Raw genomic sequence first — 17333 nt, forward strand, 5'->3', positions numbered from 1 at the left:
GAGCCTCCAGAGGAACTTACCTAGAGGGGTCTCTAAGAGCTTTTTCAAGATTTCTTCAGTCTTGGCTCTTCCTGACAAAGGCTGAAACCCAATAGAGTGGGGAAAGGAGAACTGTTCAAACCCTCCCTGGAATAACATCTATGTAGGACAATCTCATACATGGTCTTTTCTATCTCCACTCTTTGAAGGGTTGCCTCCTTCTCAATCCCAGTCTCATAAATTTGTCACCCTATCTGAGTTCACAGCCTGGAAGGATGGTACTGAGGGCACAAATGGCCAGGAAAGTAGAAGCCTATTTATTTCCTTGTTCCAGAAGCCAAAGTTCACTGTTTTCCTTATGGTTAAGGTCGGTTGTCCACATCAGCATAAGAGTAATACCTTATGGATAACTCAGCAGTAGCACTCTAACCACTTTTTGCCTGGGAAGTTGTTTGGAAAATATTGCCCTAATTATTCTTGTTTGGACTGTCAGAAGAGCCAAGAGAGTTTGCATTCCCTGGGCTCACATGGCTTAGGAAAGTCAGTACAGGTAACTGGAAGAAGAAAGTGTTGTTATGGATAGTTGAGAGCTGATTATATGGCAATGCATCACTGGTCCCAAATGGTCTATAAATGAGTTGTTCCACAGAAGTAAACTCTTCCTAGTAACTGAGGCTTACTCTTTTAAGGATAACCATTCTTAATGATGAGATGAAAGGCTTTCATCCACTGGCACACTCTACTGCCTTTGTCAACAGAGGCTGTTAAAACATGACTTACGCATTTCTGAGGACCTGAATCCTGTATGCTGATTTTCTACAGAACTAACATTTGAGGGTTTTCCAGTGTTATCTTATTCAAGTTTCCCACCAACTCTGAGGCTAGCATTATCATCTCCACTGTACCAATGAAGAATGGGTGGCTCAGGGAGGTTAAGGGACTTCCCCGAGGTCACACAGCCAATATGTTAAAACACAGATCCTCCTGCAAGCTTGGCCTACAATAAGTGCCTGGAGATACTTTCAATCCAAGCAGCCCAAAGACTAAAGTATCCCAAAGTGTCATCCTCTTTCCCTTTTTGGAGTCTAACCTCAGAGCCTTGCTCTCCTTGCCCCGTAAGATTCAGAAAGCTCCAAACACTCAGAATCTGCAGGCAGCTTCCTCTTTGTCTAAAGAAGAAGGCAATAATGCCTGCTTTGGCCTGTAGGCCTGGCCCAATCAAGGTCAACCTCTGGTGTCAGAGGCTCCAGGATTAAAGGTTGGGCAAGCAGAAACTCTGGTCCATCCACTGTCAAAGTCTGGGAACTAAGAGACAAGAGAAGGGAGGGGCATGCCATGAGTGGGCAGAAGAGATCCTGCATTTCTGGTAATTCTGCTTGTCCTCACTGGGACTGGCTCCTTTCAACATGATCAATATCTTTTTTTTTTTTTTAAAGATTTTATTTATTCATTCATGAGAGACAGAGAGAGAGAGAGAGGCAGAGGGAGAAGCAGGCTCCCAAGGAGCAGAGAGCCCGATGCGGGACTTGATCCCAGGACCCTGGGATCATGATCTGAGCCGAAGGCAGACGCTTAACCATCTGAGCCACCCAGGCGCCCCATGATCAGTATCTTTAAGCTAGCAAGCTTCTAAGACCAGGAGCAGCCACTGGGCTAAATTTGTTTTCAAAATATATTGTATATTTTTGGGGGGATTCACAAATCACTATCTTCCTCTTCAACTGGATGGCTTAATTACAACTGAATACTCTGCAAAATTCCACTTTCCTGCCACCTGAACAAGATCCCTGATACCTATGAGTAGTGGGGAGAATTTTAATCCAGCTTCAATGCTCTTCTCTGGGGAAAACTGGAAAGGCATGTGACCACCACCACTACCCACCCCCCACTACACACACACACACACACACACACACACACACGCAGACACACACACACAGCTTCTTTCCTTAACCTCAAACAGCTATGGCAGCCAGAGGTCTTCTGGGAAATAGGGTTCTCAGTCAGGTACTGTTTGGATTCAAGCTACCCCAAATTGGCAAAACCGCAGGAAAGAGAAGGGTCCATGTAAAGCAGAGGAAAGTGGTTTACCTACTGCCAAGCATTCCACTAAGATCATTTAGACACAGATGAAATCACAGCAATCTCTAGATGTGGGACTTGGAAAGGGAAATAATTTTCCTCATCTTATCCTTCATGCTAACAGAAGGGTCCACAACTCCCACCTCCTGTAGGAAGCCTTTCTCTCTCTGGCAGGTAAACATTTACAATGCCCTCTTCATTTTCCACTAAACAAAGAATATGGGCCCTTTTCATTTGTGTAGATTTTGTGTTCCACCCATTTGATAACTTGTTTATTAATGAGGCCATACAGACATTAAAATATGATTTGACATGAGAAGATGGCCACCATGAAATAAGTAAAAAAAAAAAAAAAAGTTGCAGAATAGTATGGATTTGTGTTATGCATGTATTTAAAATTATAGGTGTGTAAATGCATTTACAAAGGATTCTAAGTTCATATATCTGGTAAATGGCCATTATCTCTTAAGAATAGTCAGGGGCACAAGCCAGGGAATTTTATATTTTTCAGTACTATTTCATTTCTTACAGCAAATATGTTTTAGTTTCATAATGAAAAAAAATCATAAATTGTAAAAGAAATAGTCTGTCTTTAAGTATGCCCTACCACACAGCACAGACTGTTAATATACCTTATATGATGTCTAGCTCAGCACTTTAAGAACAGATGGAGAAATCATTTAAAGACAAGATGACGTTCAGAGGCACTTACCTATTTTGGAGCACCCAACTTTATGTAGCAGGCTTCAACCTAAACCTACCAAATGCTAGCCACGCCCTACTCCTGGGAAAAGGTAGGAAAAAGAGTACCTTCTATTTCTCCCCAAAGTAGCCTACCTTGATTAAAATATGCCCAAATACACAAAGATATGCAGCCCTGGGCCCTAAAGCAGCCTGGATAATGGTGGTGGCAGTAGCGGTGGCAACAGCGGCAGCAGCAAAACACAGATGCTGAGTGCCCCAAAATGATGATCTATAGAACTTCCCTGCTGTCCTCCCTGATCTGTGCCCGGTCCTGCCCGTCCCCGAGCATAGGAGTCAACTCAATCCCTAAACCTCAGGAGCACATACCTCTCAGGATTAGATTAGACAATGCAGCCCTGCCTGCTGCCTATGCTACAGTGAGCAGCACACACTAAAAAAATGTAAATTTAAAAATTGGGTAATGTTTCAAATATGTACTCTATGGCCAAAGTGTGGGTTGCTTCACAAAGGCAGACAGAAATGCTTGCATGGCTGTCTGTTAGAATCCACTAAAAACTTGGATTCAAATATTCTCCCTTGTGAATGCTACCAATATTGTGTCAAGACACAAAAAGATGAGTGGATATTGGGAACTAGCTGACCACTCACAGGTAAACAGGTTCTCTAAGGTACACAAGAGGGACAACTCCTCCCCATTCCTTGGCACCACTCAGCTCCATTCTGCCAGGGCCCAGCTGGGTCTACATTAGCTCATTTCCAGTGGGCCACTAGAATTGTTGTTTGGCTTTCTAGTAGACTTAGCCAAACAATCTGTGAAAGACAATCCAACTTGACAATAGTAGCTATCAATGTATCTCTTCAACGTATATCTGTGGAGTGCCTCCTCTGTCCCAGGCACTGTACTAGGTACTGGGGAGACAGTGAGTAGTGGGGAACTCTCCCTGTTCTCATGAAGTTCACATTCTTACTGGCAGAGGCTGATAGAATGGAAAGAACACACTCCTGAGAGTCCTGGCTTTTAGACCTGATTCTGCCCCTGACTCACTACGGGACCTTGAGCAAGTCCCTTCCCCTTGTTGTATTTTATAATTAATGGATCTTCCATAGATTCATACAATTTGGTTCCTTTATAAAACAAAATCCTGGGGTAACTTAGGGGTTTTCAAATGGCCACAACAGCAGCAAGAAGCTGTGGTAGTATTTGGAGAAAACAAAAAAGCATCCAAAGACCTTGAATCTGGCTTGGATGGTTGCCCATGAGCTATTTGCCCAAGACAGGTGGGACGGGCAAGTCTTTGAATCACATTTGGTCAGTGACAGACACAGAGACCCTTCCTTCTATCCAATGGCAGGTTTGGGGCCAGAAGGCCTGAAAGGTACCCAGCTTCACTGCAGCTTCTATAAATACTTCCACCTCCAGCTGAAGGGATAGGAAACATTCTACTGTTGTACCATTCATTTGATGCTAAAGAGCTGGAGAGAAGGTGGCACCTCCCTTTCCAGCCATGTGGGGCTATTCTTGAGTAGGGCTGCACTGGGGCCAGTTGGAGCCACGCTGCTTAGGTGAGTGGGGAGATGGGACTTCCCCGCATACCTTCCACTAAAGCACCAAGCTGTAGAGCTTGTTCAGGAAAACCATAACATCTGGCATTCTGGGCTCAGAGGCTTTATAGGAAACACACATAGGAAAGAACTTTAAGAGGACAACTAGAAAAATTCTGGGATATCCTGGACCTACCTTCCCTCCCTGTACCCCACACCTCACAGAGCACTTTCAGATGCATTAGTGCCTGAATCTTTGCCATAACCCTAAGAAGTAGGTGCTATTACTCTTTCCATATTGCAGATAGGAAGCTGAGATCTGGAATGATTTCAGAAGTTTGCACTGGTGGGTCAAGGCCAACAAAATTCTCAGGCGCCTATCTGCCCTATAGGTGCTAATCATCTTTCCCTTCTCCAAGGTGCATTTTTTCTATTACTAGTGTCTAGTAAACCCTACCAGGTTCTAATTCAACAGCCTTGGATCCCTTGCATACATTACCACTGCTTCTCTCTCTCTATGTCTGTCACTGACTATACATTCTTCAAAGACCTGCCCATCCCTAACCACCTCCACCTGGACAAGAGTCCCTTCTTGAGGCAGGGTAGTTAGAAACTTTCAAGTCCATGAGTTTACTGAAGGAGAAAGTCTGGGAACCCAGATAGTTGCAACACCACATAGTACATATCATAACAGAAGTTCTTATAAAGGAAGTACAGTCAGCACACAGAGGATGGTGCAACTAATACTATAGGAATATTAAAAAAAGCTTCCAGTGGAGGTGACATGGAGTGGAGGCGGTGAAGAAGACACACTTGACATTTCAAACTGAAAGAAAAGACATATGCTAGAGCTGAAATATATCAAAGGTATGGCTTACTTGGAAAACCTTGATCCCACAAAGCCACAATACAGCATACATGTAGGGAAGTAAGTCCAGAAAGTAGGCTAGGATGGAGCCAGGTATCAAATGACTCTATATATATACCATGCTAAGGGGTTTAGATTTTCTCTTCCTCACATTCACTGCAGTGTTATAAATACTGGCAAATGCTGGGAGTAATCTAAATGACTCCTAAAAGTAATGGTAAATTATGGCACAGCCATTGGATGGAATTTTATAAAACCATTAAAGTGTTCATTTTTAAAAACTAAGCAGCATTTACCTAAGTTTTTAGTGATATATTAAGTAAGGATAAAGTAGTAGTACTTTTTTTATATATACTATGACTGCACCATGGAAAATTATAATACATATATGAGCTATGACAAGAAATATAAATAAATAATAATTGTTATGTTAAAATGGTGGATTTATAGAAAATTTCTCCATTTACTAAACTCTGTCATATGCCATGGTGGGTTTTATAAAAAGGGGAAATAGAAAAATAACTACTCTTCTTCCATTTGACTCCTCTTTCCTTCTCCCCTTCTCACTCATCCACCTGCTTGCTTACTCTCCCTCATGAACAGTCATTCTAATCTACCACCTGAGAGGCCTCTAGAAAGGAAAGGCTGACAGCAAGGTGGCTGTACCCAGCAGCAAGTTCCTACACAGCCTGGAGGCGATTTCAGCCCAATGTTGGGGAAGAATCTTCCACCCAAAAGCACTGCCCAGCTCTACCCAACTAAGCCTTCTTTGGTTAAATTGTCCTAGGAACTTGTTACCAAACAAAGGAAGACAAATACCAAGAATACTTCCATCATGCCCTCCCTCCAGGGAGCTCAGGGTAGGTGAAGATCAAATTCATGGCCAACTCCTAGGTGGCTGAACTACAGCCTGAGATCCTTGATTCACGAGTAATAACTACATAAAATGTCAGTAAAGAGGAAGAAGAAGATGGGTGAAAACAGATGCAGCCAAGAGCACTTCATTTCTAGGAACTTGCTTATGCCCCATCAGCCCATTAGACTTTGACGGGAAATTCAGAAATCACTCTCCTTTGATCTACAGGTCTAACCCCAAAGAAAGCCATATTCACAAAATACAGGATCAGTTGAAGGCTTAACACTAGGCATGTGGCAATCTCCCTCACTAGAAATTCCTCCCAAGCCCAAATCACCTATCTCTCCCCATGCAAGGGCAACATAGATATCAGTGACTCAGACAGAGGAAAAGGAAGGGGACCTTAGCAATTTAAGACTTGGCCAAAAGCAATTTCATAGCCCTAAGAAGAGGGATGTTGTAGAGGAAGGGGGTAAAGGAAATCAAATCTCATTTGCATTCAGTTTTGGTTTGTTTCTTAGTCTCCCCCTTCCCTGCTGGAACAATGGCCAATTCCAGGGTCTTCTATTCTTCCTGGAGTCACCAATGACCCAAAATAGCCAGCAATTGTAGTTTGCAGGCTGGACTCCAAGACCCCACCCAAGGTATTTAGTTAACAGTTGTCTCTCCAAGCCAGGATGCCCACAGTGAGCTCTCTGGTAGGTGGATCCAAGACCTCTAAGCTCACGGAAATAAAGAGGGTTACTTACACATGGATAACTGGGGGGAAAAATAATGTTCCCAGTGTCATTGTAAAGAGAAGGCAACTTCTCTAAATAGTCACTGCTCTCTGTTTTGTTACACTCTTTCCAAGAAGCCTTCCTATCTTCTTAAAGACTGGGCACAAATAATAAGAATTTCAGGAAAAGCCAATGTTCTCATTATAACAGATATTAAAACTACAGCCCATAGAAATGACTTGTTCAAGATCACACAGGCAGAGACTAAGAAACAGATATCCTGATTAAGTACATTATTCTTTTCATTGCACCATTTCTACTAAAAAGCATTAAAAAAAAAAAAAAATCCAGACAAGTGTGTCAGGATTTAAATGTCAAAAAGCTCAGCTCTTTTAACCTAGCTCAGGACTGAGGATGGGAGGCAGAGGGATATTGGACCCATTCCACTCAGGAAAGCCAAGTGAGAAGCTTAGGCATACAAAAGGCACACACAAACTGGAAAGCTTTACCTAATCTAAAGGAATAGTTTAAGATGCTGAGAGGCTCAGGATGACCCTGCCCTACCTCGCACTCTGAGCCTTTTTAGGTTAAGCAAGACTACCCCTAGGCTGTCAGAGAGCTACGTAAGAAGCTAGACAGGGGTGACCAGACTGTGTCAAGAGAGCCAGGAGAGATAAAAAAGAATGGGGAGAAATGAAAGCGGGGTGGAGAAATCACAGTCATTCCAGAGCTCTCCCATCTTTCTCTCTTCTCTCCCACCTCTCCCCCACCTCCAACAAAGAGCCTCAACCACCTGCTCTGAGCAAGACCTACACTAGGAAAAAAAAGAAAAGTTTGCAGGTGGCATTATATAAACTTGAGAAAAGCATTCCCTGTACCAAAAAAGAACAGGGGATTAGTTGAGGTGGTAAAGGGCATTTGAGGGGGGAGAAAATAGCCAAATAAGGCATACTTGACTGGTAGGGAATCATCAGGAAAGGTTCCAAAAGCTGACGTCGCAGAGAGGAAGTGTTTAGTCATTGGTTTCCTCTGGCAACTGGCCTAAGGCCAGGAGGCAAACTCCCAACCTTAGGAAAATGCCCAGGCTATGGCAGAGAGAAAGACAACCACAAGAGATTTTCCCCAGGCCCACCCTCAGGCTCTGCTGGAGCAGCTTTTCAAGTACCAGCAGAGAGGTATAGTGCAACTTTGAAGCAAAATGCCAGATGTTCTCACTAAGCATATTCTAGATCCACCATGGCCCAGGTGCCAAGAGGAGTAAGAAACCTGGGGAAGAGGGCTCTGATCTACTCCGGTTACATATTGTTGATAGTTTCATATTAGAGAAAAGAAAATTTCAAAGGCAAAGAGTTTAAGTGACTTTTGTTCTCAGCAAGGGGATTTCTGAGTTATTAATCTCCCAGGCATATCTGCAAGGATGTTTGAAGGGGAGTTTTGCTCACTTAAAACCCTTGAAGATAGTGGGGTGCCTGGTTGGCTCAGTTGGTTCAGCGTCTAACTCTTGATTTCAGCTCAGGTCATGATTTTAGGGTCATGAAACTGAGCTCCCCAGTGGGCTCCATGGTCAGTGTGGAGTCTGCTTGAGATTCTCTCTCTCCCTCTCCCTCAGCCTCTCCCCCTGCTCGATCCCCCCCCAAAATAAATAAATAAATAAAATATTTAAAAAAAAAAACTTGAAGATAGCAAAGTTTTGTACAACTTAACTTATGACACTCAAATAGATGACATTATTACCTTGACCCCCGTCCTATAACTCCATACCACAGATTAGTCAACCTCAGTCAAAGATTACAACAGATAAAACACCTTGGTGTACTTCATCTAATCTTTAGGCTGAGATTTCTGAGAAAGGACAGGGGGTTGGGGGATGTGGTAGGGAGTGGTAGGGGGCAGATTAGACCAAGACAGCAAAATCAGGGAGGGACCTTATCCAAACACACTACACTGGAGAAAAATAAAGCCTCGAACCTTCCCAGGTTTTTTTTTTAAGATTTATTTATTTATTTTAGAGAGAGAGAGCACAAGTGGGAGGGGCAGAGGGAGAAAGAATCTCAAGCAGACTCTGCACTGAGCATGGATCCCCACGCGGGGCTCCATCTCACGAACCTGAGATCACAACCTGAGCCAAAACCAAGAGTCGGAAACTCAACTGACTGTGCCACCCAGGCACCCCCCTTCCCAGGTATTTAAGGGAGTTCAGTACTAAAGAGAGGGAAGGAAATGCTGACCAAGCCTGATAGGTATGCATTGTTCCCCCTTCTAGGCCCTGACCCCTGTCACCTCCCAAATACATGTCTAGGAAAGGATTTCTTGAGATTATACTTTGTTTTGTGAGACCAAATGCCCACATCTCAACTTTTCTCTCTCATCAGGCCCTGACTGATACTCTGCCACACAAAATATCTACATGGGCAACAAAGACAATAAAATTTATTTCAGTTAATTCACCCAATTCTAGAAAACCCAAGGTGCAGTCTTCCCCAACAAACCCCTTCAGAATTATTGGCTCTAACTGACCTTCCAAGGAGTAACTTGGTCTATGCTTACATGTACTCTGTGGCTCTCCTTGAAACACCTCAATGCTTCCCTCATATCAGACAAACTCACTTTCTTTTTTTTTTAAGATTTTATTTATTTACTTGAGAGACAGAGAGAGAGCACAAGCATGAGCGGGAGGAGAGAGAGGGAGAAGCAGACACCCCACTGATCAGGGAGCTCAACTCAGGTCTTGATCTCAGGACCCTGGGATCATGACCTGAGCTGAAGGCAGACACCTAACCAACTAAGCCACCCAGGAGCCCCCAAACTCACTTTCAAGAGAGCACTGGCCTAGGGTTTATGTCCACGTACCAAAACCACATCACTCTCCCACCCAGAACAGCCACCACTCACAAGTATACACTTCCTTCAAAGCCCTGTTCATGTCCCATTAAGCCTCCTTCTTCTCAAAATCTACAGAGAATGCCATGTAAAATTTATTTTTGTCAAAGTGTTTTTAAGTGAGTTAGCCCTAAATCTCCAATTAAATAGGAGATCTATTAAGGCAGCAATTGCATACTCCATTCATTTATTTGTATCTCTTATAGTAAATAGTACCTAACAAACAGTCAATAAATGGTGAGAATGCAACTGCCTGCCTTCTTTCTTACTTATCTTACCTAGCACAGGGTTGGGCATGTAATAGTTCAGTTACATAAGTAATTATAATAACAAACATTTCCATCTAACTTATTAGATGCTAGGCACAATTCTAAGCACTTTACATAAACTGCCTCATTTAATCCTCAGAACAACCCTATGAAATAGGTACTACTATTATCTTCACTTTACAGTTAAAGAAAATGAGCCACACAGGTAACTTGCCCAAGGCTACATAACTAATTGGTCACAGAGCTGGGATTTGAGTCCAAGCAGTCTGGTTCCAGAGTCTGTGCTTTTCCCACTACTCTATGCTACCTTTCTATGAAGTCCTGAAAGGTCTTTTTTGGGGGGGGGGCGGGCTCTCTACCTGCCCTAGGCTTGGCCTACAACACCTAGAGGTGAGTAGTGAGGGTTGAGTCCAGGAGACTCCAGTCTGAATCCAAATGGCTGCTACAGAAGAAAATACTTCCACCAAGGTACTAATGGAAGTACCATAATGTTCTCCTAATTCAAGGAACAGGTCAAGCTGGAGCACTGAGTCAGATACAGAGAGGTCAGAACTCAAAATTTAAGAAGGCAAAGAGAAAGCAATAATTTGGGTGAGGAGCGAGCAGGAAGAGAAACAGTCATTCTGGGGCCCCAGAAAAACTGAGTCACCCACTGACTGAAACCTGCTACAGCAGAAGCCATTTAGGGGAACTCCACTGCAGCCATATTGTTAAGGTAATCACCATAGAGTCAATTCTCTGGAAGTCTGTGTCCCCTTGGTGAACAGAGTCATTCTTCCAAGACAGGTAAGTTAGTAAGAGACCACTAACTCAGTAATTGGGAAGGCCAAGTTCTCCTTTCCAACTTTATGTGATCCTGAACAATCTGACTGACTCCTCTAGCTATGAATACATAAAAGAAATAACTCCACTCCATAAAAACTTTTAGGACAGTTGAGGCCCAGTCTCAAGCAGGAATACGTGGCTAGTCTCCTCTCTTTACCTCCCTTCAACACACACATCTGTTTTCTACCACTCTTTGCAAACAAAGCAAAAAACATTTACCTTCCTGGGAAGTGCTACAAAAAGTCCCAAAGGCACTGTCAGAGCCTAAACCATAACCATATAACCTCTGAAGTCAGCTCTACACACTCAGAAGGACTTGCTCTTCCCATGACCATAATAACACTATGGTTAAGTCACCCCCAGCACAGAGGTAGGAAAACACTGAGCACCCTGCACCAAGTGCCATTTAAAAGGCAAACCTTAAAAGTTCCTACCCTAAGGGTGCCTGGGTGGCTCAGTCAGGTGGGCATCTGACTCTTGATTTCAGCTCAAATCGTGTTCTAAAATAAATGAAAAAGTCTTAAAAAAATATTTCCTCCCCTACACTGAGGGCCAGCCAATTTGGGTTTTAGTCCCAACCTTATTACCATTCACTCATATCACTTCCCTTTTCTGGCCTTTGCTGTCACCATCTAATACATAAAGGTAGAACTAAAAGTTTAAGGCCAGGTCATTTGCTCTGTGGTTCAAAACACCCATGTGAGAAACCTAGACCATCCAGAACAATCAGCTCAAGTGAAGCTTAAGGCTGAAGTCATCTTAAGTGGAGATGCATTTGAAATGTTGTACCTCAGCTCACTGGTGGTAGGTATCTTGGGAAGTTGGTTTATGCCCACCAGCTCCTCAAAGTCTAACTACCACTCACAAGGTTAAAAGTACATTTGAAACATAACTAGCAGCTTCCTAGCATTTCAGTAGAACTACAGGAGGTATATGCTACTGGCAGCCAGTGAAAAGAAAGGGAGGGAAACCCATTCAGTTTTCAGTGTTTGTCTGAGGCTCTTCAGTCAACCTTCACAATACAGTGTCATTGATTTCTTTCTTATTCCTCAGTAAGGAGAGACATAGCCCTTTCCCCTCTATAGACTTAAGAAGAAACAGCCAAGAACACTCATGCCAGTGTTTCTGTTAGAGCTACTAATGAAACAAACCAACTCCCAAGCTAGAAATTCCATTCCAAACTCAGTACCCAGGAAAAAACAGTACTTCAGAGGTATAAGGGGACAAAGAAGGTACATTCTGGTAAGTGCTGATGAACTATGTATTCCCAGCAAAGCCTAGCACACTGTCTGGTACATAGAAGGCACTCAAGTTTTGAGGAAAAAATGTCTGAAGGAAAAAACATAGAAATGGGAGGCTTGAAGCTGTATCATCAAGGCTTTCAAGGACATCAGTTGGAAAGGTCCCTAGAGTGTACTTATTACTTTTATAGTACCCTCATGACAAACTGGAGAGACTGAGAGCCTAAAGAAAGGACTTGCCTAAATATTTACTTCATTTGGATCACTTTATTGAGGACAAGGAAGATGTTCTTCTTACATGGAAAGAGAAGAAAAATTCTCAGGTCAGTGTTACTTGCCACTTTCCAAATCAATGGAGTCCTGAGCTACCCTTCAAGTGACTGCTCCTATACCACAAATCAGAACTTGGAATTGAAAAGTTTTTCAGCTCTATCAGGCATGAAATGGGAGGAATGAACAGCAAAGCCAGCCAATCATGACAAGACCACCTCTCCACTTGACCACTAGACTGGCCTAAAGGAGACCACCTTTGTACTTTGGTTTTTGTTTTGTTTTGTTTTGGGGCAGAAGAGTGGGGTGTGGTAGCAGGGAGAAAAGACTGGGAAAGATGTACATGATAAACTCAGTTCTATCTTTGGAAAATCAGAAACACACTGTTCCCAACTTGTAATAATGCCAATTTTCATCAACTTTAGCCATTAAAGGCCCAACACTGGTAGTGCTGGGAGCCAGATATTCTCCCCTCTGGGGACCTTGAGTCTGGAAATTCCAGTGAGGGGGACTCCCAGAAAGATACAAAGGAACCTAGACAGACTGTTGCCGAGCAACACTAGTAGAACAGAGTTCAGAATAAATGTAGCTGTCATCTCATCTCATCGCAATAGAGTTGGATTTGGAGTCAGGGAGATAGACCAGATGACCTCTAAATATCACTACAGAAGAAAATACTTCCACCAAGGTACTAATGGAAGTACCATAATGTTCTCCTAATTCAAGGAACAGGTCAAGCTGGAGCACTGAGTCAGATACAGAGAGGAAAGCAGTCTTCTGAGAGGAGGAAGAGAAAAAAGTAAAAATAACACCCCTAAAACAAAGCTATTGTTACAGGCAGCTAGAGAAGAATGGAAAGTTAGCAGACTAGTGGTCAATACCACCTCTGTCTCCCACTCACAGAGCAACTTTCCCCTCTACGAGACTAAGTATAGATAGTTGGTGCCTTCAAGTGTCCTCGTGCCCCATCAGCCCCTCTCTGCCCAGAGGGCTATTCAAGGACCAGCCTAAAGGAAATCCCCAAGATGGTTCCTGCTCTATCATCTATACTTTCACAAAGAGCCAAATGAACTGGAGAAATAAAGAGGTGGAGAGATGCAGGATCCAGAGTCACCCTCTCTCACATATAACCTCCATTCCCAATCCCTTGCCCCACCCTGAAGTCTGTAGGCAGGGTTGGTTCAAGAGTTAAAAGACTGAGATTTTGCCTTCTTTTCACAAAGTACCATTTTAGTGCCACTCGAGTGGCTCAAGCAATGCTAGGAATGGCAGGAGAATAAACAGTCCACACAGTCCCTGTTAAAGTTTAGCTGAATGCAGATCCAGAGCCTTCAAATACTTCAAGGAGGTGGACTCTACATCTGCTCACATGGATGGTCCCATCAGCAATCATTTGATCACGTTTCCCTGACCTATTGAGCTAGGGCTAAAAATCCAGCAAATTGAAAACATCTTACCAAGACTGATACTCTAAGACTTAAATTCAAGTCCTGGCTTTGCTACTGACATGCTATATCATTTTAGGTCAGCCCCTCCTTATCTGTGGGTCTCAGTTTCCCCATCTATACAATGAGAAGCGTTAGACTTGACAGTTGTGAAGAGCCTTTTCAACTCTAACAAACCTAAAACTCACGAAAACCTTGAAATTCAAAACAATCGCTTTTTAGGGAATCAAAATGTCCCAAAGACTTTGTGACCTAAAAAAATGTAAAGAGGGCAGGGAGGGGGAAAGCTTTTTTTTTTTTTTTTTTTTTAACAACTGTCTTAGCAGAAAATGTAGATGTCAGTAAATAAGCTTCTTCATTCTGGCAGACTTAGGAAACTGGCAACTAGAAGCAGAATCCAAGAATTGGCAGGGAGAGGGTGCAGAGAAGCATGTTTTAACAGATTTAATGGAGTTTGGGATGACTAAAGGAGACAATCGGCTGTAAAAGTGAAACCAACTCTGGACAGACTGTAGACATAGTTCATATGAATGAACGGATTTTATTTTTCCACTACCCTTCCCTATCTTTCATAATCCAGAAATAGCCTAACAGCCTAACTAGTGAAGAAGGAGCAGAAAATAGGGAATTTTCTTCCTCCATTAAAATTACTAGCTGCCATGCAGTGAACTAGTGTATGCCCCTGGATGCTTCAGCATTGGGATGAGGAATGAGAAAAGTAACAGGGGGCACCTTGTGAAACACCCAACTCTCACCGGACACCACCAAATGCCAATGTTACTTTGTCTAAATTATCTACTTCCTTTTATCTGAGGACCAGGAAGTACTAAGAACAGGGGGCAGTTTGCTTTGGGCAGGAGAGAGGACTCAAATTCAAGAACCTAATCACTGAGTCAGAATAGAGGGTCATTGAGATAAGCATTAAAAAGCCTGGGCCCCAATCTTGGTTATATCACCATATGCTCCTAGGTATGTTCTTTTCTGTAAGCCCAACATCCTCATTAGTTAAAAGAGAGAAATAGTGGGGTGGGGACAGGAAGAAAGTTGTACTAAACAGTCTCAGAGGTCCCTTTCAGGTCAAGATTCTATGGTCTTAATAGGCATGATATAGTTGTTTCTCCTAAAAGTTGACCATTCCTTGAACTGAACAGCATGGAAAATTCTCCAAAGCTTTCAGACCATCAAAATTCAGCCCTCTCCTTCCAATTTGATTCAAGTTTCAGTCAATCTGCATAAAAATACTTTCAATATTCAGGTACCTTCAGTACCCTAGGCCTGACCTCAAACAGCTCATTCTCCAGCCTCTCTCCAAGCCTAGGAAAAGGATCACCAGGCTATCTTCTTTGCCACTTCTGACTGAGATGGGATGGTTAAGGCAACTTTGAGAAAATTTCCAGGCCCATCAGGTTGCATTTAAAGGTGAGATATTTTAGAATTGAGGATGAAAGACGCCAGTAGTGAAGAGAGATCATGGGGCAAAGTCTGTTCCCAAAGATCCACCCATCTATTTAGGTAAAACCACCCACAGAGAGAGAAACTCAAAAAGAGTCTCCTGGAAGGATCTTTATAATCCTCTGTGTTGGCAGAGACAACTTTTCTCCCTCTTTCTCTTTTCAAAACGATTCTTTCTGACTTTATATGTGTTGGGGGAGGGGGAACAAGTGTGGAAAAAACCCCATGTCATAAAACCATGACCAATTTAAAAAAGAGAATGTAGAAGCACATACTTGTTGAAAACTTGGTGTTTCTAATAGGGTTCTGGAAAGGCAAGAATGACTTGGCAGAAAAGCTGGAATATAGCAACGTGGCAACCAAATTCAGCATACACCCAACGAACCAGACCCCCCACTTCTCTCCTCCAGGGACCCTCAGACCTTCTCAAGGCTACTAGTCACTATCTCAGCACTACAAGGCTCAAACAATCCTCCAGGGAGAAGGGTCTGGAAGCACAAGCTGCTTGGCCTTAGGGACTCAAGCCAGAGTAGTCACCAGGCCTTCCTGAACAAGAGAAGGGCCCCAGTAGCCTCTTGGTATGACTTGCACAAAAGCAAGCGGGACTCATTATTCAGGCACACCCCTCCCATGCCCCTCCCTTCTGGGCATCCGGCCTCCCTAGGCCCCACTCCCAGGAGGCTTCTGTTCTCATAACAGCCAGTGGGGTGGAGATCAAATCCTAGAAGCTACCACCATTCTAGAAAGGTGAGGCCCTCACAGAACAGTCTGGAGGGGATAGGAGGAGATAGAGAGCCATTAAGCAAAGGCAAGGGCAAGGATCTGTCGGTGGAGAGGAGGAAGAAACCAGTCTTCTACCCTAGGAAGTAGAGCAGACCTCCTCCTCCCAGTGAAGTATTAGTGATCCTGGGTAGAAGCAAACAACCTCTGATGAGTCCCTCCACAACTCTCTCCTCCACCAACTCTTTCCTCCCCTACTAGTGGGAAACATCTGGAGCCTCCAGGGGAGACTATGAGAAAGGTGAATGGGGGTGCAGGATCAGCTCACTGCAGCTCCATACTCCCTTCCCATGGCCCCTCCTGGACCAAGGCAGCCTTGCCCCCGGAAAGGCGCCAATTCCTGAACTGGAGGAAGTGTTCCTCTCCCCTGCCCCCATAGCCTGTCAGGAGCAAGAGGAGATTTCGGGCCCCCAAGGAACCTTCCCTCCTGCCTCATCCCACACGCAGTTAACTGGAATCTGAGAAAGAGGCCGGTCCCGCCCGGTCCGCACTTCTAGCCCTGTACCCACTCACACCCGAGGGGCTCACCAGACCAGGACTCCAATCTCGCCCCTCCCCAACCCAGGCCTTGTTAGAGGACGCAGCGTTCTGAGTGGGCGGATGGCTGGCCAAGCCCCTAGCCATCAGCAAGAGGCTACCAGAGTCAGCTAGAGGCCCCAGGGCGGCAGCGCACCTCCCCGTACTCACCGTCTTAGGCATGGTGGCTGCAAAAGTGGCAGAGTTGATAAAGTTCGGCTAGAAGCTGTCTGGCAGCACTGAGCACACAGTACACACGGCACGGACTCTGGGGGCTGGAGGTTCGGATTGGGTCCCTCTCTAGCGTTGGGGCAACTGCTCGGCTTCCTGTTAACGGGCCACGACTTCACAAACCCCACCCAGGAAAGAGCCGCCCTGTCGCGTCGCCCGCTTCTTTATGTGGCTGGGCTTCCGCGCTGCTCCCCGCCCTCGCGCCCGCCTTCTTGCCGGCCGCTGGCCTCGCCCCGCCCAGCCCAGCCCAGCCCAGCCCGGCCACACCAGCCACGTGGGGGTCAGGCTGGGCCTGGGCGCTCCCTGGGGGACTCCCACCCCCCACACAGGCCTACTCTTTTTCCCACCCCTTTCACAGCCCCTACCCCTTCAAATCCAGGCCATCCGGCCCCACCCCCAAGCAGGGCCCGGCCCTGGGCGGCACCCTGGCAGAGGCTTACAGCCCCTGACTGCAAGTTTCCACTAATGGGGCGCTAACTACCTATCAAAACTGTCTGTTCCCTCTCAAGACAGCTCTGACTCTCAGAAAGTCCTTGTGTGTAGCTGAACTCCTTTTCTCTGTGACTTCCCCTATGGCTCTCAGCTCTGTTCCCTGTGGCCACACAAATCCCCTACTGTCCCTAATAATTCCTTAGAGCTCTGAAGATCACATGTCCCCCTGAAACTTCTCTTG

The 17333-nt window shown here is 44.6% G+C and overlaps 1 protein-coding gene across 1 annotated transcript in view; it reads right to left on the minus strand.

The window, feature by feature from the left end:
- The window catches only part of MSN (moesin), a 64124-nt gene extending 47312 nt beyond the window's left edge, over positions 1 to 16812 (minus strand). The window contains exon 1 of the mRNA XM_081808778.1: positions 16601 to 16812. Coding sequence (XP_081664904.1) covers positions 16601 to 16612 — 12 coding nt within the window. The 5' untranslated portion in view covers positions 16613 to 16812. The remainder of the gene's footprint in view (positions 1 to 16600) is intronic.
- Positions 16813 to 17333: the final 521 nt, after the last annotated feature.

Source organism: Leptonychotes weddellii, chromosome X, assembly GCF_054177405.1.
Source record: "Leptonychotes weddellii isolate Sample4059 chromosome X, ASM5417740v2, whole genome shotgun sequence".
Taxonomy (NCBI): Eukaryota; Metazoa; Chordata; class Mammalia; order Carnivora; family Phocidae; genus Leptonychotes; species Leptonychotes weddellii.